Below are 27,099 nucleotides of genomic sequence, written 5' to 3'. Positions count from 1 at the left end.
AGAATACGTTAAGTTGTACATTTTTATATGGATTTCTGTATCATATTCTTACTCCAGATTGATTCACATCATGCTTTTCTCTCCTCTGACTTGTACCTCAGAGAAAATGGAGGAAGAAGTACGAGAACACATTATCTTAAATAACTCGCTTTTGTTTTATCTTCTACTTGTATATCTGAGTCAGACAGTAAAAGCAGTCGTTTCCATTTATCCCAGTAAACCGGTGGCTCAATTCCGTCTGAGTCGACCTAAAAGTCAAGCTCATTTAAATTCATGACCTCCTCTTTTTTGAATTCCTTCCGTATCACTTGCCCTTTTGTGGTTCTCTATTTAAATCGTGCCCTCTTTTCAGGTGTACTGTTCAGAATGTGTGATGAGACCTGAGGATATTATTACCTTCTATGCAAATAAGGAGCGACTGTCGAGTAACCTCCGTGCGGATTGGACATTTTTTTTGTCAGATCTCTTTATGGGTTCACGCGTAGAAACAGGACTTAAAACTCAGTGACAGTGACGACTATAAGGAGGCGGAATAGAGAATCCATGTTTCTCTTTGCCACGCGGCATCCAGAGGCATCGTCTTCCTGCGGAGCTGTCTATCTACCACCACCCAGATGGATGGCTAATTGTAATGGGATCCCAGAACAGCTAACAATTAGGCCTGAATGAAGATGGATGTGAAAGAGGGGGAGGCGGAGGAAAAGCATGCGCGGAGAGAGAGAAAAGAAGAGAAGAAGAAAGGAGGAAATGCTACACAGAATTCACGGGTCGGTGTGGAGCTCGGTTTTTGGGTCGTGGTTTTTGGTACAACAGGGAAAACAAAGAAAATGCATTAATATATATATATTTTATTTCTTCTCAATAAGAGAGAAAGATAGTTACTTTATTAATCCCACAAGAGAGAGAAAAAGGCGCCGCACTCAGCGTCTTTTTTCCCGCCCTTTTCTTGCGGCCGCTCCGAGCGCTCGGAAAAATCTCTCAACTTTTTCAGAAAAGCGCCGGTGACGTCAGTAAAAAGTACCGTACGCCTCGTCTCTCGTGGCCGATGGCGAGCTCATCTATAGGTTGTGTTCAGTGGTCCTTTTATTCAACGTTTGAGTGGTGGAACGTTGTCAAGAGAAGTTTGTCATAGAAACAAACGCTCGGAGCGGTTTGTCGTTGAAACGCTCGGATGAAGCAGAACCCAGCGCCCCGCGGCTGTTTTCTGCCAGGAAATGGCGCGATGTGGACACAGGGCCCGAGGCGCTCCAATACTGGCATATTAATAAAAATATATAAATAACAGAAATGTCCGTAATATAAATAAATATCCCCCCGGGGGCAACAGCTGACGACAACATCTCAGAAAATGTTGCAGCAAATTTCCAAACAGGCGTCATTTTGGATAAACTGAATTTAAATGGTTACTTTGTCACATAACATATTAAAACGTACATATTGTGATTAATGACATGTAAACTTTTAGCCCGGCTTAAAATCTCACAAAAGTGATGGTCAGCCTCAAGACACCCATCAATACAAACGATCTGTTGTGTGAGACGGACGAGAGACAAACACGTCTTTGCACTATTGTTTAGTTAGTTCATTTTAAATTATTCTATTTCATTGTATATATTGTGCATTTTTATACTTAATATTTTTTACTCTGTTATATTTTTAGTTTTACCTTTTTATCTATAAATGCTGCTGCAGTGAAAACATTTCCCCTTGCAGGATTAATAAAGTATCTATCCATCCATCCATCCATCTATCCATCCATCTATCCATCTATCTATCCATCCATCCATCTATCCATCTATCTATCTATCTGTCCGTCCCTCCGTCCGTCCGTCGGTATCTATCCATCCATCTATCTCACACAGAAACATTACAGCGAGGTCTGTACTCTACTGGCTTCCTCGTTCCTCGTTCCTCCTCCTGTCTGCAGGCCTTAAAGCACTCTGAGAGGCAATCGTCAGCGGCCGTCCCATTTCTACTCTCAATTAAACACAGCCTTATTCTAAGAAACGGTCTGGGAGAAGAATGGATTTCTTCCCGTGAAATATAACGGCGCGCCGGTGATAAAAACGCTGATGAAATGACTCTTTGCTTCGGTAAATGACCGGCGGAACTCGCTAAGCGGTCGGCCTAATGGGCGAGGCCACATGTCATTAAGGTTACAGAGCATTAAAGAACACTACATGTTATGCAGACGGTAGTAATGGGGGATTGAAGGAAATGGCATGGCTGAGTAATTCATGACTTGGGCGGGACATTAAAGATCTCCAGTTGTCATTAGCGGTGAAAGAGTGGACCGTACGATGGTAATGGCTCAATCACACACCCGCTACACCGGAGTTACCGTCCTTTATAGTGCGAGAGACCGTCGACTGCAAGCAAGAATCAAAGAACATTAAATTAATGTGATGTAACGTGTAACGAGCTGAGGCGCGTCACAGAAGCAGTTGTTTTTTAAAATGCAGTAAAACCAAAAGAGTCTACAGCCATGCTAGTGGCTCTGTGAGCTAAATGCTAATGTTAGCATGCTGATGTTTAGCATCTACAGAAACAGAACAATCATGACCAGAAGTAGAGAGAACTCAATCATGTCTTTAGTGCAGAACGACACTGTACAATACCATAAACCACAAAAAGATGCACTGTGAGGACTCTGAGCAGCATTATGGGAATGAATTACAAAATAATAAGTGTCTGATGAAGTTAAGTTGTTCCTCCACGGCTTATTTCGGACAAATTATGAACTATATGCCTTCTTTATTCACTAAAAACTTGTGTGTGTTGCGTAAAACTATCATGCAGCAGCGATGGCGGCACACATGTGAAGATGTGACCAGCAAGAAAATTGAGAACATGAAACTCGTCGGCCGATCAGTTGACAACCAACCAGGTTTCAATCAGCAGCCGATCAATTGGTGCATCTCCAGATATCTCCGTCTGGACAAACGCACTTTGCTGCTAGCGTGGCTAAAAGTTTGGGACGTGAAATCAAATAATTTGCGGAGCATCTACAACTAAAGCAAACTATTTAAATTCAAGACATACTCTGATACGCTTGATCTTAAGCACACGAGCTTAGATGCTCAGCAACACTTAATCCTGCCGGCTAATTAAAGACGATGAGATGCTGTAAAGTATACGCACACGTTCCTAAACGCTCTAATTCAAACGTTACATTTGCTAAACCTATTATCATACTTGGCACTTGATTTGCCGACCACGATAACGCTCTCAAGGACCGAGGCGTCCAGGTGGAATATTATGATGAAGGCGACGATGAGACGTTTGAGTCACGCTGTCAGGAAACAGAGATGGGGCGGGCCGGGGAGGCGTACGAGTGTCTGAAGGACTCGTTTAAGTTCTGGTTGATGCGCCGATCGGGTTTGGCGGAGGTGTCGGTCACACTGCGGCTCAGAGGAGGCGGGACAGAGGACCAAGGTCAGGCCTAAACTGAAACAGGAAGTGGATTTGTGCACTTAAACCGATGCAGACGGACGGACGGACACGCGCCGTCCTCCCAGCCAGCACCTCATCTGGGTGATCGCTATTTCAGGAAAAGAACACAGCATCAGGACACACGTCGCCTCCAGCTCTCCCCCATATACTCTCCCCCACTGCCTCCCTGTTTTTTAATCTAGGTAATTTCCCCTTGGTGTGTCTTTTGGCGTCCCCGAACACTTGGTTGCGTCACGCCAGCGTTTTGCACGGGGCGGACGAGGTCACGGTTAGTTAAGACTGGACAGCGGTCAGGCTACAGTCGGTAATCACAGAGAGGGCGAGAGACGGGAGGAGAGAAAGTCAGCGGAGAAGAAACTAACAAAAAAAAAAAAGCCTTGCAAGGAGGAGGTGTGAAGGAAAGTGATGCGAGAGAGGGATGGACTCTGAGAATGTGTGTCAGTGTCTGCCAGCTCCAAACAAACACACTGCTATCTATCTCAGGAGAACCAGAGCTGTCAGACCCTCCAGCTAGGATTACCAGCCCGGTTCTGTTTGTGCGGCGCCAGCCGACGCTGCTCACGGACACGGTTCTTTAAAAAGGTCTAAAGGTCTCAGCTACTTACCCAAAGAGAGATCGGATCTTTAACTCCCCCACAGGTTAAACACCGGTTTAAATAATCCATTTACAAAAGTGTGTCTGTATCTCTACACTTTAATCAAACCACGGAGAAAACCATTTGAAGACGGAAAACAACTGAAAATCACTTCTTTGACGAGATATTTTAGCATTTTTTAGTGGTGATGGGAATCAACACAGGCCCCATGATACGATATTACCACAATACTGAAGTCACAATACAATATTATCAAGATACTGAAGTCACAATACGATGCTATCATGATACGATGTTGATACGATGTTGATACGATGTTGATACAATGTCGTCACGATGTTGATACGATGTTGATACAATGTCGTCACGATGTTGATACGATGTTATCACGATACAATGTTGTCACGATACGATGTTGATACGATGTTATCACGATACAATGTTGTCACGATACGATGTTGATACGATGTTGATACGATGTTGATACGATGTTGTCACGATACAATTCAATAATAAACAACAAACAAAAAACAACACTGTAGAATACGACACTGCTTATAAACCGATATTATAAAGTGGAGCTAAAGATCCTTATATTAGCCTTCAATATGTAAACCGGAAATGTATGTCGTTTAATGTTATAATGTAAGTTTACATATATATATATTGTATGTATGGAAATCACAACATGCAGTCAATGTAGACCTCTTGATCCCTTTCAAATCCCAGACCTGAGCTACGCTAGGCTAACCTTGAAAATGATTAAGCATCAGTACTGTCTGACTCTAGCTGTTTATATGCAGAGCAAAGAGAACACAGGAAGGTCAGGGTTCAGGGATGCATGTCAGCGGAGACGGGAACGTGTACTGACTATGCATCACACACCTGCTGCTCATGTGAACGTAAGTCAGTGTGCGTTGTCGTCATTCGACTCTGGGGAAGACGAGAACCCTGCAGAGTCCAGACGTCACAGTCTGGGCGTCTGGAGGTCCGACCCTCCTCGAGGCCCGGCTGAATGGAAGTTAAATAAACGTGTGCTCACCTGTACTTTCTGCGCCCGCCGCTTGTCTGCTCTCTGGTTCTGGTGGTAGATGCGGCTGAAGTTGGACACGATGACAGGGACGGGCAGCGCGATCACCAGCACCCCGCTCAGAGAGCAGATGGAGCCGAAGATCTTCCCCGCGATCGTCTTAGGGACCATGTCTCCGTACCTGTGAGAGGGGAGGAAACATTTAGTCTTATGATGCTTTTAATGACATCGCTCGCTGGTAGCTCAACCTTCAACACACACACACACACACACACACACACACTAGCTGCCCGTTGATTACTCTTGTACAACACTTTCATCCGTGTTGTACACCTGCACGTTTCCATCTCCACCAGAATAAACCGACCTGTTGATTCTCTCACCCAGAGAGAGAGAGAGAGAGAGAGAGAGCGAGAGAGAGAGAGAGAGAGAGCGAGAGAGCAGAGACTATTAACCTTTACAGAAGAGAAAGATGAGAACCTGCTGAATGCCAGCGACGCTCCCCAAACCTCATTTAGCCCAATTCAATCTGAAATATTTGCAAGTCAAAAGCAATCTTGTCTTGACTTCAGAGACAGACAACACACTTACAATAATTATATTCCCAGTGTGTGGGAATCAACAGTAGAAGGAGAAGACGGAGGAGGATACATTCAAAAGCTCAAAGAGTTCAGTGGGAAAAGCAACCTGTATGTCTAATAGTCTTCATTTCTTATTCATGAGTAAAAAGGTTTGTTCCAGTTTTTCCAGCTAAACAAGAAGTTCTGCTGAATTTATTAGAATCTAAATAAATACAAACACATAAATGTACGTAGACATAAATAGAGATATACGTAAAAATAAAATACAATGAATAAATACATGTACATAGATATGAATATATATGTATATATATATATATATATATATATATATATGTAAAAATAAAATAAAATTGAAGAAATAAAATAAAACCCATGTCGTTCATAACTTCTAACGGTGTTAACTTTGTCTGGAGGCTACAGCTCAATAACGTTATTAAACGTGACTTTTGATTTGATACAGTGTTTCAGTTCCATGAGACGCTACTTTTTATGTAACATAACAATAATTCAATACTATGAAAATCAATCTCCATTCATTGATTGTGATTATTTCTGGTTTGGTAGCGACGTTCGATGTTATCGTTTATAAACAAATCTATTCATTAAAGCTGCTCGACGGGTCGTTCTGTCAATAATTAATCCATATTACATCACACTTGTTTGAGTAGGAAAAATGAATGAAATTTGATTTATTTATTTTATTTGATCACAATAATCCTGAAGGTCATGACTCATGACTCATGATGAAATAGTTTTAATGTTTTCTTCTCTTTCTACAACAGTTAAATAAAACATTAAAATGCTTTTTCAATGCATCAGTAATAACCCAATAGTATAATATAAACTACTTTAACATGAGGGAGCGCATCTTTTACTGTTTCTTTTATACTTTTAGTTCATTAAGCTGATAAAAGGTGGATACTTTTACTGAAGTGTTTTCATGCTTCAGGCCTGACGCTGTGCTGAGTCGCTGCGTTCTGAACGGGACGCTTCCCTCGGGACGGTGGTGATGTTGGGTTTGAGTTGAAGCTGCTTCAGAGACGCTGATTCACCTTTACGGTCAGCTTCTGTTCATATGAGCTCATAATGAGATGTGCTCCTAAGATTCAGCGTTGATTTAAACAGGGTGGACAAAATATTAGAAACAGCCCCACGGCACCGCAGACTGTTTGAACAATATGAATGAACATTAAACCTTCATGAAGGTGGATTTATTACAGGAATATTAGATTAGACTCTCTTCCTTGAAGCCAGGTGAAGCTGATAGCTGGTAACCGACTGCATGCTAACGGGAACATGTAGCGCCGTGTGGTTTCATTTCTATCTAAACATTCCTCGTTTCCACTGATCTTACTCGTTATTGCATGAAGGATTATATTATTAACACACGAATGAAACGGCATTTGGCTCTGGTCCCATGATGCATCTGTCATGTATATTAAAGCTCCCTGTAGACTTGGCAGAGTACACAACTAATCAGTCCACATGTTAATGCTGCAATGCACACACACACACACACACACACACACACACACACACACACACACACCCACACACACAAACTCACCAGACTGAACATGTTGCTGTAATTATTAAAAACAGAAATATTCATACATTTCTGCAGCTGTTACTCTGTATGTAATGACATTAAACACTTAGAAGAACCGATAAATATCTTAAAGGGACAGTTCACCCCACAATTCAAAAACACGTGTTCTTCCTCTGACCTGTAGCTCTATTCATCAGTCTAGGTTAATGTGTTGGAGATATGATCCATATAGAGACGACTTCTCTCTGATATAACGGGACTCTGCTCTGCCACATGGAACCACGGTTGAAAGAAAATAGTTCCTACATGAACAACAAGCTCTGTGCTTTGACCACCACAAGCTGCATTAATGACACAGTTCAACGTTAACCATCAGAGTGTAAATAAAGTTTTATTGTGTTTCTAGTCTCTGATCTCTGATCATGTTTCATTGTAAACAACCAATCAGTGTTTAGACCAACAGGAGGAGAGCTAGTAACGTTAGCAGCACCGCTAACGGCTAACCAACGAGGTTCAGTTACATCATGATGCCTTCAGGCTCTGCTCAGTGAACTCTGATTTTGGGCTGAACTGACCCTTTAGAGTTGTATCCTTTTAGAATGTTCTTGTAGATATCCAGAGAACACGTTTCTGTCATGAAACACTTCCTGTTTGACGGATCACAGACATTAGCGCTGGTTGTTAATTGAGGACTCGGCAAACGGTTCCAAAGATGAATTATGAACAATAATCTACTTAAAAAGTTGTGCTCACGATATTCGTTTTTATGATCTAATGAAGCATTTCTGTCACAGTCGGTTGGATAAAGATAGTAAAGAAGAAAGCAGAATGGTAACACACACACACACACACACACACACACACACACACACACACACACACACACACACACACACACACACACACACACACACACACACACACACACACACACACACACACAGAAAACAAAAAGCTCATTTGGAAAGCTCGTCCTCATTAGTCACAGATTTCAGCCCAACATGAAGCCATTTAAGTGGAGGCTGGTTTCTCTCATCAGGACAGCAGAGCTCTGCCCACACACAGTGGAGTGTGTACTCACAGAGAACCTTAACGGGCTTCTACCCAAATTAGGCAACAACAGCATTTCATCTTCCATTAGGAGGAATGACGAGCTAATCATTACTCATCTGTGAGCGTCTGCTTTAATGGGATCCTATCAGATGGAGGATGGAGGCCAGTCTCTGTCTAACTCTATGATGATAGCATGATAGCGTCTCTGACACAGACACAACTGGGCTCGCACACATTAAAGAAACAAGAAAAGCTGCATGTAATAGGTGGTGTGTGAAGAAAAGGTGCATTTCTAACTCTGCAAGGCGTCACTGAAGGTGTGGATGTCTGAGAAAGAGGAGGATGAAGTAAAGTAGACTGGAGGAGAATATTATTAGAGATGCACAGATCGTTTTTTCGATAGCAGAGCCCTTTTTTTTTTTTGCATTAAATTTACATTTCAGTTTTGCATTAAATTGAAATGCACTCCAAAGCAAATGGTTTGAACTGCAGGTTAATTCAGCTTTGCATACAAAGGTGTGGGTGCAAGTGAAGGAGTGCAAACTGCTTTGGATAACGTCACCGAATCAAGTGCGCAGCAATTATCAACTGCTAGTGGACGTACACACACGAATTCAAAAGAGAAAAATAATCTTTTTAAATAGGATTGCAGTGTAAAATTGACAACTCCTTCATAAGCTTTTACAAAGGGAATATTTGAAACGAAGAGAACAAGAACTGTGTGGATAAATAAATATATATATACTAAAAACACTCTAATCTGACCGTCACTGAACTCAAGAAGTGGACGTATCGCTGTGACGACATGACACAAGAGGGTGGAGCTAAGTACAACAAAACGCTGAATAAGACATTTTTAGATCAGACCAAAATGTTACAATTAACTTTGAAGAAGTGAAAACACATTGTGAAAAGTGTTAAAGTTTTAAGACAAAAAACACTGACAACTCCCAGACCAGACAACACCGTGGTAGAGACCTGTCAATCACCGTGTAGCCCCGCCCCTAAAGCATCCCCTGCTTTATGGTCTGTTTGACTCTAACTGGACCATCATTTACTAAATGAACATCATGCTGTATTGAAGAAGACTTGAAACTAGAGATTGAGACCATAAACTCATGTTTACAATGTTTACTGAGGTAATAAATCAAGAGAGAAGTAGAGTCATTTTCTCATAGACTTCTATACAACCAGAGGAGTCGCCCCCTGGTGGACACTAGAGAGAATGCAGGCTTCACTTTTCAGAAGCAGAGTTTTCTACCTGGCTAAAGCAAACAGCAGGCTGTCCATGTTCCCCCGGTAGTTTAGCCGCCGTAATGAGTTTATCATGTGTGTCTCCTGTTCTGGGCTCAGACCAGCCACTCGCCCTCCTGCTAACAATGCTAACGTAGCTAGCTAGCTTCTTTGCAGCTGTAATTCAGCCTGGAGGGACATTCTCCACCATCATTACATAGTTCTATGGATAACCGATACGTGATTACATCATCGGATCGGTCCCATCTCTCTATGTCTACCCTCAAACACTGGTGCACACACACACACACACACACACACACACACACACACACAACAAGCACTAAGGTGAGATGGGCAGGTCAGTCCTCGGTCAGGGTTGTCACATGCCACTGAAGGAGGGCCGGGTCTCTGCGGGTTACATTAAAGGTAATAAAGCCTCGGGAGCATGATGGATTGGGGGGGGGGGGGGGGGGGGGGGGGTATTGAGTGGGACTGAGTTTTCTCGTGGTTGTTATGTGATGAATGGACTCATCGTCAGAGACGGCCGGAGGGCTGACGGACACAGATTTGCGATGATGGCGAATGATATAAATACACGCTTTTGTAAAATATAAATTATTAGTCTTTTTTTATAAACAACATCTGCACAAGAAGCTTGAGATGAACCGCTGAGTCACAAATATGATTGTTGTTGTTTTACTTTGTGGATCATAAACCACTTTCATGAAGGATTGAGAGGTCGGATTTTTCAGCAAACCAAATCCCGGAGGAATTATCTGCAATTTCTCTCAGTTCTCTTCACCCTAAGTGATTCTGTTCGGACCACAATCCCTCGCGATGGACTGGAGGACTGAAATCAGTGGAGGAGGCAGTGTAATAAAGAATGGAACATGTAACTAACTCCCATTAGAGACATTAAACATACACAACACATGTATATAGAAGCTCAATGCATCAGCTGTGATTAGATATGTTGTAAACAAGCTCAGTGATGATGTTTGATCTCAATTCAAAGCAGATTTGTTTTTAGTTTAGAGGGTGTGATTTAAATATCATCTAAATTATTATCTGCCCGAGATCATTCTGTAAGTAAAAGAAAAAAATACGTTTAATGAAATCATAAGTAAAGAGGTGAAAACGAAACACCAACGGTGGTTTACATGGTTTACGTGTTGTACCACCTTAACAGAGCGGGATCCCGATATTTAAAGAAATGATCTGTTAGATTTAAAATAAAAAAAAAAAAAAAAAAAAATGCATAAAATATAAACGAAAAATAATTTGTATTTAGGGAACTATTTATTTACTTTTTGCCAATTTCAAAACCTGCATTAGTTTGTTTTGTTCATCAGCGTCTGTAGTTTTCGGACGCTGAGACGCTTCAGCACCACGGACAGCTACTGTAGCAGGAATGAGTCCTACAACCAGGAAGTGAGTCAGCATTGCTACACTTCCTGTTACACTTCCTGTTCCTGTTACACTTCCTGTTCCCTCGTCTCTCATTAAAAATGTTAACGTTTGTGTTCTCTGATACAAAACATGTCAGTAAAAACCTCTAGATTCTATGTTAGCGTCCGTATGTCTGTGAAGTAACTTAGAAGGCTTCAAGTGTTCGGCTTAAAAAGGGAGTTGGTCACAGCTTTAGTTTCTAGTCCAAGTTAAAGCCTTAAAGTCCCTAAAAATGCATTTTTTAAATCAGCTATTATTGACTGTTACTCTTAATACCTAAAGCTGTGTTTCAGTATCAGGATGTGGTAAATGCACATCACAAAATCACATCAGATGTATTGTTCCAGTTATACATTACACCAGGAAGATATGTGAAAGAAATACAACTTATGTTAATAAATGATAACAATGAATTATCCCTCAACCGCATTACATATGTCAATGCTGCCCCACACTCCAAAGTGCTACGCCGCTAAAACATCAAATGCCGCTGAATTTATTGAGACATAGACGGAGAAAAGTCATCTCGGCATGTTTCTCCAGTCATATTCACAGCTGACAAATACAACTGTTACCATGGGCCATAAATGATGATGCCTCATGAAAAACAAACATCCGTAAGTAGCGGACTTCCATTTTCATCCGGCAAGCTGTCACGGGCCAACGAAGCTCTTTTGGGGTTCAGCAGAGTGAAAGATTGTCTCTCCAGGCCGTTAACCCTCAACCGTCCATCCATCTGTGGTCTCATCTGACATTTCATGGCCAGTCACTCCGATGGAAGTAACTGTGATGATACGCGGGCTCTTCGGGGACGACCATCCGTAATCGACCCCCCCCCCCCCCCCACACACACACACACACAAACGTCACCGCGGGAAAAGAAAGAAGGAGGAGGAGGTAGACAGGTAGACGGATAAAGAGGAGAAGGAAGGAAGAGGAGGAAGCAAGAGCACGAGATAACCAACCCAGAGCCAGATAGCGTCAACGCTAACATGAAGAGGGTTCGGATGTGTTTTGGTTTAATAGGTCTTCATTAAATCAGATAGTCTGGAGCTATTATAATCTCAGCTCTCCCTTAAGACAACTCAACACAGACATTTAGGCCTGATCCCAGTGCCCCCCCCTAAGGCCCTAAGAACCCTGAACCCTCGGGGACTTAACTGACGTCACCTGTTGAATGGTTTCAGTGTGAGAGACCGTGAGGGTCCTGAAGTAAATACGAAAGGGACAGAACACGTCTTCCAGGCTCTTTCCTCACGAGATGAGAGGTAATTATAAAATGAAATAAGAAAATAGACGTTTGTATCTTGTTTATGCTGCTGGCGGGCTGAGGGCTACAATGACAATAGAAACCTCTTTATCCTTATACTGTGTGATATAATCTCTGATTTCATGTGTTTTTATGTTCCATCTTTAATCCCTAATGTTTCTGTTCCACTGGTAACCCCCTGTTTAATGTCACATTGCTGTGAATTGTGGGTAATCCCCTTGGGCGAAGTCTGCAGAAAATGTGGATTTACGGAAAGTGTTCACAAAGGCCTCAAAATGTCTTTTGAGAGAGCGACGCACACACTCGAGGGTTTGACAGTAGGCGAGAACGAAACCCTCACAGACTTAGAGGCGCGTTCCTGCAAAGTCCGTGAGGGTTTAGTCCTCCGTGAGGGAGGAGATTGGGATTGGGCCATGAACTCTGATAGTGGTCCTGATATGTGGGGCTCGATTAACGCCCTATTTATAGGGATGCGTCGATTTATCGGCCGAGCATCGGCACCGGTGTCTTTGCCCGTTGACGGCCATCGGCCACTCGGCAAATAAGACATTAGCCGATGAAAGTGATTTATCTGCATGTGTTGCGTCGGTTTTGCGCCGTCTAACTGTTGTGTTGGTCATTTGTGGTCGTCTCGGACAACAATAACCAGCTGCTGATTCAGAGCGGGAGCCACCGGCTGCACTGGCGTGAGGACGGGAGCGGTGTATCAACAGTCGGGTCATAAACTTGCATCTTTGAATTTGTGCTCATGCAATCACAGTGTAATGACTTGCTGTACGACTTTCACAAAAGGGAAACAAATAACAGCAAAATCAAAGATACATCTGTATTTTAAACATGGGTAGAGGTATTGATCCAGAGGTGCATCCCTACTGATTTATTAATGGCGTCCAAACAAAGGGAGCAAAGTCATGTTTTTCAGGAGGTGCAGGTTCTCCACAGGATTAGAAAGTAGGCATAGACCTACGTTACAAGTGTGCTCATTGTGAAAGTTCAGAAGGTCCAATAGCAGTTATCCTGTCTGAGAACCAGGATGTCTCATTTGGAGAGTCCTGCTTCATCAGCCTTAATTAAAAAGGAAGATCCAAACCGTGCAGTCTTCATGAAATGCTCATTACAGAAGAACTTGATCTAGAAATGTTGATCAAATTTAGTGGCGTTGAGGTTTTTTTGTCCTGCTATTACCTCTTAACGTTTCCAGTGAGAGTGTTCATCAGGACAAAGTGTGATGGGTTTTCACGTTACTAATCAATATTACTACAGATTGTAGAATTTCAGCTCTGCAAGAGTTCTTGAACTTTCAAACAAAGTGAAGTTGAGATGGACGGTGTGAGTGGAGGAAACGGGGATATTTGAGGCTCTTAAAATCGGTTTGGTACAAAAAACAAATGACGTCAGACGTCAGCCGGCCTCCCACCAATCAAACGACCCATTCAGAAGCCAAGGCTGAAGACATAAACAGTAAATCTCATGAATGTGGTTTCCACACAACGGGTAGCGTGATGTATTCAGTGTGCAGCCTCTGTGTGGAAAGCTGCTCTTTGAATGTGAAAGATGGGAGCTGTGCCAAGTAAAACTGTAAAATACTTGACCTATGAATTCACAGAAAAATGTCTCCTCCGTGTAACGCTCAGTTAAACACCCCTATTATCTACAGCAGGAGACGGCAGTGTTCTCGTCAAGACCACCTGAGCCGAGACCAAGTCAAGACCAAGACCAGAGCTTAACAAGACTGACACAAGACCAAGACTTTGAGACCAAGTCAAGACCAAGACCAGAGCTTAACAAGACTGACACAAGACCAAGACTTTGAGACCAAGTCAAGACCAAGACCAGAGTGTATCGAGACTGAAACGAGACAAAGACTTTAAGAGGTTGAGACCAAGTAAAGACCAAGACCAGATCAGTCTGAGTCCCACACTGCACGACACACTTACTATAAAATAATAATAAAACATTTAAACCAGTCACTCCTCAAACTGACCTGAAGATCCACATTCCCAGAAAACAGAAGCAGACGCCTCTTCCTTCACCTCCTGATTGTCATATAAAACGTGTGTATTTATTCATTAAGTGTACACTGAGTATGAATCAAAAGGCATTGTTGAGGTGAATCACAGTAATGACTTGAACAAATAGATCAGACGACACACCGGCAGTTTAGTGACATCTTGCAGTTGTGGTCTTAATTGTTCTAGATATAAAACCCTGAGAACGTTTTGTCTCTCAAGACTTACGACACTAGAAGGCCTCGGATTCAGAGACAGAGACCTTCAAAAAGTGAACAAGGGAGGCAATTTACGTTCTATTGCTGTAATATTAAAGACTTACTTCTGCTTTCACTGTGTGAACATGACAACATTATAAAAGTGCTGAGGCTGCATTTCAGCTCTAATTCCGGTCTCTCGTATTCAACTTGATAAGTGGGACATTCCATTAAGGGGAGGTAACAACTTTGCAATTGCAAAATCTGCATTGCTATTTATGAACCAGCTTAATGCTTATGCTGCACAATGAAGCTGCTTCACCTTGCTCAGGTGCTGTTAGTTTGCTGCTAAGTTTGCTTTTTATAGAGAATACAATGAATAACCATCTGTGTCTGACATAAAATGATTATTGCAACACATCTTTGAGACATGGAATTAATTTGTTACTATTTGGTTATTGTAGCTGGATTGTCTTTGTAAATTAAACTAATCAATCAAACGCATACATGCTACTTTGTTTCATTCGCACACATAAAAGCCTGCAAGACTCCGGCAAAAATCCAGTTTTCTTTTCCTTCCAGTGAGCACTGAGAGACGGAGATTTCCTCATTTCCATTTGTCAAGTGATGAGAGGGGCATAGGAGAAATAACACACCGATACGTTGATAAAGTGGAGGCATTACTCACACACAGCACCGCACACGGAGGAAAGGTCATTACCATCACTCGCTTCACACCGGTCGTACGGGGAATCACACGATTTCTCCACAACACACAGTTTGCTCTCCGCTATGAATCGGGAATTGGACTAACTTTGCAGAGTTACATCCAAACATTGACTTTTCACAGCTATGTATACTTTATTGTTTTTGTGGGTGAAATCATAATGAATTCTAGTGCTGCATGCAGTGCATTGATTCGCTCAACCCCTCCTTTCCTCTCTCTCTCTCTCTCTCTCTCTCTCTCACAAACAAGATAGAGCGCTGCAGGGATGATGTATTTATTTAGTCCAACAGGAAGTTAGCATCGCACTGGTTCCCTGGACAACAAGCCAACGGGATAGAATTGAATTGATAGAATTGAACAGACCTGATTTCAGACATCTCACCAAAGAAACATTCAGACAACCCATTGACTACGAGAGCAACGAAGGGTTCGTATCATGAACACCTCGGCACAAATTAGTCCAAAACTGCATTCAAGTTAACTCTGATAAGTTCGTCTTTTGATGTTCTTCACACAACATTGTCAATGTCACAGACTCAACTCTTCAAGTCGGTTATTAGCAGGAATGTAAGAAGCCGAGCTAGCTACAGCGGCGTTAACCTGTGCACGCTGTACAGCGTGCACACGGACTGACATTACTTTAGATGGTGTTTCTCCCCAAAAATAGTAACACGTTTACTCTCTGCATTTTGTAAGGTCTGGAGTCAGAGTAGCTTATTTAAAGGTTTTAAATACGAGATTGGAAACTTTTCTATTACCTCACAAGACCGACGGCTGAGCCAGCGGCTGCCAGCTAACAGTGCTAACAGTGCTAACAGCAGTAACAGCAGTAACAGTGCTAACATTAGCTGACGCCTTAGCGGCTGCTAATCGTCCTGGAGTCCACAGAAAGGACAAAACGTAATACATACAAAACATGCAAAACATGACGTGAAACAAACAGTTAGAAATAGTACAGTCAGATACATAGTAATAGTGCTAACAGCGGTAACAGTGCTAACAGCGGTAACAGTGCTAACAGCGGTAACAGCACAAACTACGGCTGACAGACTTTACCTGAGAAGGAACATCTAACGATTTACACTTGAAATGATGAAGGCACATGACAAGGCAGTACACAATGTAAACCATAAACCCAAATCCTAGCTTCCAAACATCTTTTCAGAAAAACCTACATGTGATGTTGTTCTCCAGAAGAGTTGCATTAAACAGCGTGAGCACGGCTCACTTGCCGAGATGTCAGTGAATAATAGCCAGGGACCCCGTTACAAGCTCCGCTCAGTGTATGTGTGTGTGTGTGTGTGTGTATGTGTGTGTGTGCGCGTGCTTCTGTAATTAGCGATTACCAGGCTGCTATCAACAGAACGCTTCAGTGAATCCACTTCCAAGAGCAACCAGGAAGTGCAAACACAATTACCAGAAGAGAAGGAGCATAACAACATTTAAATATGAATTACATCTGAGATAGGACGAGTCCCCAAAGCTCACCGTCTGCCTGCATACTGCCTAATTCACAGAAAACACTAGTTCCATCAACACTTTTCTTTTTTTTTTGCATCAGCCTGTGTGCATGTCTAGGTGCGTATGGTAATTTGTATTTAAATGCATGAACGTGGTTATGTGCACACCTCTGATAATAAACACATCTCTACGAGCGCTGGATCACTTTGAACCCTCGGAGGGCCGATACGAGCGGACGGATAGACGCAGGCATAGGTGTCGGTAATTGAAACATGAAGCCATACGTCTGTGTGAGTCGGAGGAAGAGGAGGAGAGAGGTGGAGGAGGCACAATAACCTTGATATGTGGTTCAATTAAACCACTAATGAGAAGTTTGAAACATGAACCTCTGGAGAAATGTTCCAAACGCCCAGATTGATGCTTTTTGTTGGATTGCAGGATGGCTAACAAAATAGAGTCGAGGTAGAAAACACCACGCGTCTCTCACTGAGAAGGACTCACTACAAGCTGCACAGCTAGCAGAGGGTGACAGCACAGCCAGCGGTGCAGAGAGAGGACACAAAGGGACGAGTCACAAACAACAAACAACATACTTGATTTTTCAGTCTTATTGTCGCCACTTTGTTCCAGACTGAAATATCCAAACAACCGTTGGATGAACAAACATTTAAGGGATCAGCCCCCCCGAACTGATTATTATGTGTTACTCTACTAGAGAAAATGAAACCGTCTCTCAATGAGTAGAAACCCGGAGTATTGATGCGATCCGGAGTTAACAGTTCCGCTAGCGGTACGGACGGGTATCGTGAGGATTTTACCGATGCTGCTCATCGGTTTATTATTCACGTGTAAACGGTAACATCAGAAATGTTTAAATATGAAATAACTCGCTATTGTTGACTCTACTGTTTCAATGCCAACAACAAATTCAAGAAAATAAAAAATCCTTAAAATTAAATGTCAGCTAAACAATTATCTATTATTAAACAAATCAAATCAAAGCTGATATATGAGAATTAAATTGACTGTAATATGTTCATTGTGATGGGCCTGAATCTCAACATTATAAACATGTATAGCTCTGTTGTGTGTTTCTCTTTGATCCTTCATATCGGATGCTTTTTGTTTATCACGTGTCTCGGTCCACGTCCCGCTGTGCTTGACCCCGCAGCCTACTGGGACCGACGCTCAGAGATGAAGAGCAGCCAGTCTGTGTGCAGAGATAACGCCGGAGCCGACAGAAGATCAGCGGGTCACCGTTCACGCTGCGGCGAGCCCGCTGGTCATATAACGGCAAGGTCACCGGCCGGCTGGTCCCAGATCAGATCTCACACAGCGTTCAAAGGAAAAAACCACATTAAAAGGAAGAGGAAGAGAGAGAACAGACTAGTGACCAACGAAAGGGAGGCGGAGCCTCTGCTGAGGGACTCGAGGCTGACCCCGCCATAGGAAGACATGAAATGAGCCGGAGGGAGGGGAGATAGAGAGAGCAGTGATCTACTCGTCCAGGTCACAGAGTGTGTTGGTAAAGCTTAGTTTGGACTCGTCGTCGTGAAGCCGGCACGAGACGCGCACATCTGAAACCGACAGTTAATTTAGTTTGTTCCTCTGGTGTTTCAGAGAATAATCAGAGTAGAAACGCCTCCGTTCACACTCTGAGGCTCACGTGCACACGTTTGTCCGCACGAGATAAATGTCCGTTTGCTCTCATGAGTCAACTCGTTTGATTCTGCTGGTCAAAAAGTCAAACGTCACCGTGACTTTACTAAATATTTACGAGGATAACATGACTTTTGTTATGCGCTGCATGTGACTGTAACACGATAACATAAAACTCAACAGTTAAAGATTTATTTTTCTACAGATTTTTCTTCCTCTCAGAGTTCAGGTCTCAGTCGGCGAGATCCTGCAGATGTGAGCTCCTGCAGATGTGAGCTCCTGCAGACTGAGCTCCTACAGACTGAGATCCTGCAGATGTGAGCTCCTGCAGATGTGAGCTCCTGCAGACTGAGCTCCTGCAGACTGAGCTCCTGCAGACTGAGCTCCTGCAGACGTGAGATCCTGCAGACTGAGCTCCTGCAGACTGAGCTCCTGCAGACTGAGCTCCTGCAGACTGAGCTCCTGCAGACTGAGCTCCTGCAGACTGAGCTCCTGCAGACTGAGCTCCTGCAGACTGAGCTCCTGCAGACGTGAGATCCTGCAGACTGAGCTCCTGCAGACTGAGCTCCTGCAGACTGAGCTCCTGCAGACTGAGCTCCTGCAGACGTGAGCTCCTGCAGACTGAGCTCCTGCAGACGTGAGCTCCTGCAGACTGAGCTCCTGCAGACTGAGCTCCTGCACTACTCCAGAGTGATGGACTTGGCTGAAGTCTTGAGCTACTGCGTTTTTTCCCAAAAGGAGATGAAATGAATCAAAGCTCTGGTTTGTGAATCCACGTCCTGAAGCTCATGGACTTTGAATGAATGAATTGTTTCCTATCAATCAACTAAAAACAGATTAAAACTACTGCAGGTGTGTGTGTGTGTGTGTGTGTGTTTCCTCAGTAAAATCTTGTCTCATAAGTATTTTTTTACATTTTCGATGTCCCTCGTTAAAAACCCTCCCTCCTCCTCCTCCGTCCTCCATTTCAACACCAGAGCAGCTTCTTGCTCTCTCTTCTTTGATGTTGCCTGTTGTCATGGGGACCGGGGTGGGGGGGTGGCAGCACACAGTGACATGTCACTGCGGTTAAAAGGGTTTCATTAACAGCAGCTGCAGGGTTGCATTAGAGCACCGCTACGTTTGCCCATTAGCGGCCGTAAAAACACATTTCTGCGGCGGCGGTTAGCATTTAGTGCTCATCTGTCTCATCGGGGGGGGGGGGGGGGGGCGACATCTGGTTTAAAGTGTAATTCATACTTCAGAAGGCACTTTATCTTTTAGTGCCGTGCAGCTTTTGAAGTGTGTTGTAAATCTATTTGTCTCCACACAACAGAAGACAAACATCCATCACTTCCATCGCTCAGCGTGGACTCAGGAGGGAGAGAGAGCTGTTGCTCGTCTCTCCTTCCAATCAGAGATGTCTCTGTCAGATAGTTTATCTCCGACCCGGAGAAGAACATTGGCTGACTGCAGGCCGAGCTTAGCACACCCTGTTTTTACACTGGCCTGACTTATTGACTGTGAAGCCCGGCTGCTCTCATCAGTGTCCGGCATCGACTGTAGTGATGTATGAGCGACTCTGACGGACAGCGAGGCCGTCGATGCGGCTAACCAGAGCCTCTAAAGCCGCTCCGTGTTCTGTGTCCGATAACAGCACGTCGCCTCCACGTGCACCTGAACTACTGTCGTGTGCATGTTTAACCCTCTGAACTCTAAAGCTTTTTTTTCACTCCTGTCACAGCTTTTCTCTCTGTGGTCTTGATTTTCACTGTGAAATAAAAGTCAGAACCATCACGACTAGAAGTAGAGAGAACTAGAACATGTCTCAGTGCAGAACAACAGTTATGATGACATCAATCATTAACGTGTTGCCAATGTTGGAGAACAAAACGGGAGGCTGCACGTGCTATAAATATTAAACTATTCACATGTTTACATCCTCTCCTCTCTCTCCTCCTCTCCTCTCCTCTTTCCTCTTTCCTCTCCTCCCCTCTCCTCTCCTCTCCTCTTCCTGTAGTTCAGTCAGAGTTTCTCTCTCTTGTGGTCACATGACTGTTGGTCTCAGATGAATCAATCATGACTTCATAGTTTCACAGTTTACTGTTTTTACACAATCTGAATAAAGTGAACTCTTTATTAGAGGAAACATTTTAAATGAGAACATGAAGAATAAAATGTATCACGATTATAAGCTTAGTTTCGGCTGTTTGTTCTGACTGAAGTGTTCGCCACACGTGATGTGTTCAAGGACCGTCAGAAACTGGAACATCTGCCGTTAACGACATGTTAACAGCTGACAGGCGGCCTGTTGATGTGGCTCAGTGTTTGTGGGTGAAGGTAGCTGTCGGTTTGTGTGCGTTACTGGAGGAAAGTAGGCTGCTAGAAGAAAAGTAGGGCATCATTGAGACTCAGGAGAGGTGTCTCAAAGCCCAGCCTCCTGTCCTATTTCACTGCCTGGCGAGACTGGCGTGTGTGTGTGTGTGTGTGTGTGTGTGTGTGTGTGTGTGTGTGTGTGTGTGTGTGTGTGTGTGAGTGTGTGTGATTCAACAGAGGGCAGCACCCTGGGCAGTGAGGGGAAAGCTTCAGGCACAGGAGGCAGAGAGATAACAGGTGAGCTCCAGGGAGGCTACCTGTGGGAGCGAGGAGGGCCCAGTGACGGGCCTCTCTGCTGGGGTGGAATAGATGCGTAGAAGGCCCCCCAGGGGACGAGGACTAAATGTCAGACAGTCTGTGCACACATGCTCCGGAAAAACGGCTCTGAGCTTTATTGGAAATTCGTCACCTGTGTGTGTGTGTGTGTGTGTGTGTGCGCGCTAACTGGGCAGATGACTCACAACAGGAAAGAGAGGCGAAGCAAGGCAGCGCAGACAGGTGGGGTGTGGGGTGTGTGTGTGTGTGTGTGTGTGTGTGTGTGGGGGGGGGGGGGGGTGTATGTAGGCTCTAGGTGTTTTTGTTTGGCCGCGTGGGTGCAAGAAATAAGCCGCCGAGTGTCACTGTAAATACACGGCGCACAGTTTCACAAGTGTTCACCATACAAGCGGAGCGCATACTGTCTCCCACTCCAGAACACCCACACGCCAGCTTTACTGTACTCCGACTGTATTTATCTACTAGTTCCTGCTCTCTTTGGATTCATATCACAAATATTTGTACTGTTTTTTTTTTTTTTTTCAGCAGCGGTAGGGCAGAGCGGGGTCCGATGTGTCGACACCCAAACAACCCTCCATCGCTCCGAGACAACGTGAACAGTAACGAAAATAATTCAATTCAATTAAATGTAAAATCTGCAGAGTAACAAGAAAACTACGACTGCGATGTAAACATAAAATGGAAATACTGAAGTACAAATACCTCCAGCAGTACTTCAGTAAAAGTACTGAATACTTTCAAACCGTGAACGTCTGTCAATCAGAGCGGTTGTAAATAAAGTTTTCAGACTAAATAAAATGTATTTAATGGAGTCTGGAACAGTGTTGGTCTGTGACGTGATGTCACCACGGTAGAGTGTGAAGAGGGTTTTTGGTGAGAACTGGTTTTAAAGTTTTAGGGTCATTTTGTTAAATATAAAAGGAGTTTATGACGCTGTGGACGCTTCTGTGTCACCGTCCGTCACTCTGAACAGTAATGGAACTAAACTGGATCTCTGAACAGAAACCGAAAGTGTCTGTTGGGACACAAATAAATATAATTTAAATATAAATGAAACGTTAAACCTAACTAAGTATTTCACCATCTTTAATTAAACAGAACCAAGTTGTTTCCTGTGAACATGGAAGTTTATTGAAAAGACCAAATTCATGTAACGAGCAGAAATAAAAACGTGTTGTTGGACTTCTGCAGCAAAAGGCATTAAAATGAGGAGTTTGTGTTGGACATCACTCCGTTGTATGAGGACACGTTGTGTGTCTCTTGCTAAAACCAGAACATGTGTGTGTTCATTATCTCACATGACGGCAGCCTTTGAACTGACATGTCACATCCTCCTGTAAGCCGATAACCCGGCGAGTTCCTCCCACGCAGCAACTCGACACCTCAGCGAGCGACTCCATCAGAACAGAGAAGGAGGCCGATGTGCGGATCGAGCTCGGCTGTGTTTGATCTTTGCCCGTCGGGCCGGTTTGGGTGTCGTGTCCGGTTGCCCGGTTCAGGTTTTTTGACGGGAGAATTAGCTCGTCGTGTATCCGGACATGTAATGAGGACTGGGTTTGTGTTACAGGACATGTTATAAGGCCACATCCACACGAACACGTTTCCGCTTTGAAACGGGGTTAAACTCTTTAACAATGAAAGGTCGTGCTTCAGACTGAAGATCTTCTATAAACTCACACACTACAGGTTCTGCTCTCTGTCTCATACACTTCAAATTACTTTGAGATGAACACTTACAATTCAAAGCTGACGAGCTCACTTGTTGTCTGTTCTTACTTGTAGCGCTGCCGGGTGGCTGAAGTCTGTCGTACTGGAGAGCATTTTAGCTTTTGTTTGTTTACTGTTTCTTTGTGGACTTCACAAACGTTGTGCAGAGCTAAATAAGTATTAATGTGTCCATCGTCAAACGTCCGCTCCGTAGGGCTGCTTCCTCTGCATGTCGGCAGTGGCAGAATTATCAAATGCAGAATTTAACTCCATAACAGCTGCTAGTAAAGACAACACGATCAGGTCGTGGTAGTTTGTTTGTTTTCTTCTGGCGGCGTGACGAATCAGGGACGGACACTGTTAAGCACCAATCAAGTAGCGAACGTTAGCGTCTACGTCATCGTCTTCAAAGGTCTCTGTTAAACTGTCTCTCGTGTTTTTAAACTCCGTCGTTTTGGGCGCTCTAGAAACCGGGACGCTTAGACGTAAACGTAGCAAAAGATAATGCGTTTCGAAACGTAAAAACTACGATTCTACGTAGAAACACAGAACGCACCAGAAAACTGTGAATCTTTAGGAAAAGAGTATTAAAGAGCTGATCGACATCACGCGTCAAAAAACAGGGTCCAGACCTTCAGGTGAGGACCTCCTCGTACATTTCATGTATTGATTCTGTCTGATTGTGTCTCCACTGATCTGTGAGGGAGAGAGGAGCAGAAAGGAGGGCAGCGCTGCAGCGAGCTTCTGTTACATCTGAATCTCAAAGAGGTCAGTTCTTTATTTCCCCCTCAAGGTCAAACGTAAAAATAACCTTCAAACGGAGCGTCTCTCTGCTGGACCTCTGGGGGATTAAACCCACAGCAGGGAGAAGAGAAAAGGCAACGCTTTCCACAGCGAGAGCCGATGAAAAGGACGGCTCGTTAGCATGCGCTATAAGCTAATTAGTAACCATGGCAATGAATGAAGGAGGGAAACGTTCTACCTACTCACATGTTATGTAAGTATGACAGAAACACACACACACACACACACACACACACACACACACACACACACACACACACACACACACACACACACACACACACACACACACACACACACACACACACACACACACACACAGGATGTAAAGCCTCTGTGTTGTAATGGGATCAGCTGAGGAGGAAGATCTGTGAATCCAGGCATCACAAATCATTTCCATCACACATCACTGCTGATGCCACTGATACTAATCCATCAGACAGCCATCTGTAACGCTGCAGATGCTTCCCCCCCCACACAACCGAGACTACCTTCCACACATGTTGACGTCACCCATCGGTTTGTGGACTGATGTTTTGAAGCCTCGAGTTCGGCGATTTCATCGTCGACATCTTAGCTTCTTGCAACCAGTGAACAGGAAGTGACCACATCTGGACTGAGGAGGAGTGACGTAGAGACGCCGTGTACGTCTCTGGTAGAGACCTGTCAATCACTGTGTAGCCCCGCCCCTAAAGCATCCCCTGCTTTATGGTCTGTTTGACTCTAAATGGACCATCATTTACTAAATGAACATCATGCTGTATTGAAGAAGACTTGAAACTAGAGATTGAGACCATAAACTCATGTTTACAATGTTTACTGAGGTAATAAATCAAGAGAGAAGTAGAGTCATTTTCTCATAGACTTCTATACAACCAGAGGAGTCGCCCCCTGGTGGACACTAGAGAGAATGCAGCTTTAACACACGAAGCTTTCACTTTGACTTGGTTGCTGCCTGGTAGAGACAGAATAAAACTCTTCTATCAATAACATAACTTATCTGTACGTCTTGAATTCAGCCAGCCAAAGATTAGGAAAGAAAAACATCAAACATCTCAAAAATAACAGATAATAGATTTCTTTCTTTTTGTTCCGTCTCTCGCTCTCTTGTTGTCTCTTAACCGGCTCGATGTCCACTTAAAGGGATTTCATTAACCTCTGAAGCTCTCTGTGGGCAGACGAGCTGCCTTTAAGACGTGCTCTGTATGAAACGCTTCCTTCTTTGGCTGGAATCCCTGTCTGGCTCCTGTCCACACACACACACACACACACACACACACACACACACACACACACACACACACACACACACACAGTATATCACTATATGGGATCTGACACGTCTCTGGTTGCGTTTTTTTTCAAATGTCTTTGATGCTGCTCGTGATGAAGAGTATATAATATATTATAAAGTGGACTGAGGGAGAAGAGCAAAGACAGAACACACTTGTGTCATGTAGTGTGTATTCTGTGTTAAAGAGCCTTTAACAGGTTGTAAACAATGATGATGTACGTAAGTGTGCACACAGTTTAGAGGGCAGTAACCACCGAAGATGACAAATGTAACCTCAACAAGTTGACTTTCCAGATCTGTGTTCTGTTGAGCCGGTAGAATACAGTATTTAGTGGCCTGAAATAAACATGTCAGGCTTCGGCTTCACTTTTAAAGTGGACTCCACAAAGTGTCCAGTGGTCGTCAACATGTTTAGTGAACCCCAAAGCCTCCCGGGGGATGAAGAAGCATGATTTATTTACACTACTCTGTTTATCACGGCCAGAAGCAGAAGCCAAAATGCATATTTTTGCAAAACAAAGGTTGATAGGAAACAATAGAACGGTGTCAGTTCCTAGAAGAAGCTGCTGACTTAGTGCATGTTTTGCACACCTGCAGTAATCCTGCAGACGTACCAGTTGTTGATAGACATGTGCACACACACATACACACACACACACACACACACACACACACACACACACACACACGCGCGGCGTCTTTTCATTTCCCCCAGCCGTGTCTCTCCCGTACGCTCTCACGTTAGCTCAAGTCCTCCCAGGAGGAGCTCCGTGTCTGAGCCCACCTGCATGTGTGGAGCTGGTGCAGATTACCCGACAGCCCGGTCCTCTCTCACCTCTCCAGCTGGCTGCTCTGTGGCCTTCTGCCGCCCTCATTGCTTGTTTCTCGCAACCCGAGCAGCTGGTGCGCCGGCCAAATCTCTGCCGCCGTCTCAACCCTCCAAACCAGCTTGGAATGAACACATCCAGTGCTCCTCATCGTTCACCTCCGTCTCTGCATCCGTCCACACTTTAAAAAGTTCTCTCTCCTCATGGAGGTCACTCGAGTTAAGGGATGAGAGAGAACAGAAAGCATGTGGAGAAACAACGGCCTCGTCTCCTTTCCTTCAGCAGGAGAGTCGGCCTGATGAACAAACTCTCACCGTCACTGACGTGAGGAGAGGAGAAAGAGAACGGCATGTTTAATCCTCTCAAACACCGAAATGGAAAAGTTTTCATTAAACAATCACGTAAACCACACAGAGTATCTCAGCCAGAAGCTGTGAGAACAGTCACTATCGCCAGACTCTCTTCTTTCGCTTCCGTCAGAATAAGCAGCCGATACCAAGCTTAACATAGTCGTATTACCTCAAAAACGGAAGGAGGAGAGAGGAAAGAGGAGAGGAGAGAGGAGAGGAGAGAGGAGAGGAGAGGAGAGAGAGGAGGAGAGGAGAGAGGAGAGGAGAGAGGAGAGGAGGGGAGAGAGAGAGGGGGAGGAAAGAGGAGGAGAGAAGAGAGGAGAGGAGAGAGGAGAGGAGAGGAGAGAGAGGAGGAAAGAGGAGGAGAGGCTGTTAAAATGTGAATAGTTTAATATTTATTGTACCTGGCGCATCGTTTTTGTTCCCAACATTGGTAACTCTTGTGGAAAAATATTCGAGGTATAGATTCCAGATTTGTTTGTCAATATTTGTAAAATAAATTATCACAGAAATTGAACTTTTTTTTTTGTAATTGATGTCATTGTAACTGTTATTCTGTTCTAGTTCTCTCTACTTCTATCATGACGGTTCTGTTTCACAGAGGAGCAGAACTTCATGTTACAGAGAACATCAAGGCCTCAACACTGCGCCGGGGTTCAGAGGTTAACGGTCGGATGCACAAACAGAACTCTGTTTGCATGCGGCAGAGACACACTAGCTGCTTACACACACACACACACACACACACACACACACACACACACACACACACACACACACACAGCTACAGTAGACTGTCACACGCTGACATTCCTTCCACTGAGCTGTGTATGCTGCGTCCAATCTCTGTCAAAACATTTCAACACTGCAGGAGGAAGAATATACAACACCAAGACCTGACTGTGCACACACACACACACACACACACACACACACACACACACACACACACACACGTAAAATACACCTATAGCTACATACAAAAAAACGCAGATACACGTCTCTGCTGTCTGCGTCTGTAAAGCGATCCTGTCTGAAGAAAAAGAAGAAACTAGAAGAAGGAAAAGCTCTGAAAGCATGCGTGTGTTTGGTGTCTCTGTGCAGCAGCAGGACGCTCAGTGATCCCTGTGAGTCTCAGGAGGAGCTGTGAGGAGGTTTTCTTTACCGCTGACCTCAGGAGACCCCCCCCCCCCCCCCCCCCACAGTCAAATAA

At 44.0% G+C, this 27,099-nt stretch overlaps 1 protein-coding gene across 1 annotated transcript in view; it reads right to left on the bottom strand.

Moving 5' to 3' along the window:
* Positions 1-27,099, bottom strand: part of kcnd3 (potassium voltage-gated channel, Shal-related subfamily, member 3) — a 106,407-nt gene that overhangs the window by 10,491 nt on the left and 68,817 nt on the right. Inside the window, exon 4 of the mRNA XM_079175388.1 lies at positions 5,092-5,260. Within this exon, the coding sequence (XP_079031514.1) occupies positions 5,092-5,260 (169 nt within the window). The remainder of the gene's footprint in view (positions 1-5,091; positions 5,261-27,099) is intronic.

The sequence above is a fragment of the Pholis gunnellus genome (assembly GCF_910591455.1).
Source record: "Pholis gunnellus genome assembly, chromosome: 2".
Classification (NCBI taxonomy): Eukaryota; Metazoa; Chordata; class Actinopteri; order Perciformes; family Pholidae; genus Pholis; species Pholis gunnellus.
Note: the sequence above shows the minus strand (reverse complement) of the source record. Positions and strands in the feature narration are given on the sequence as shown.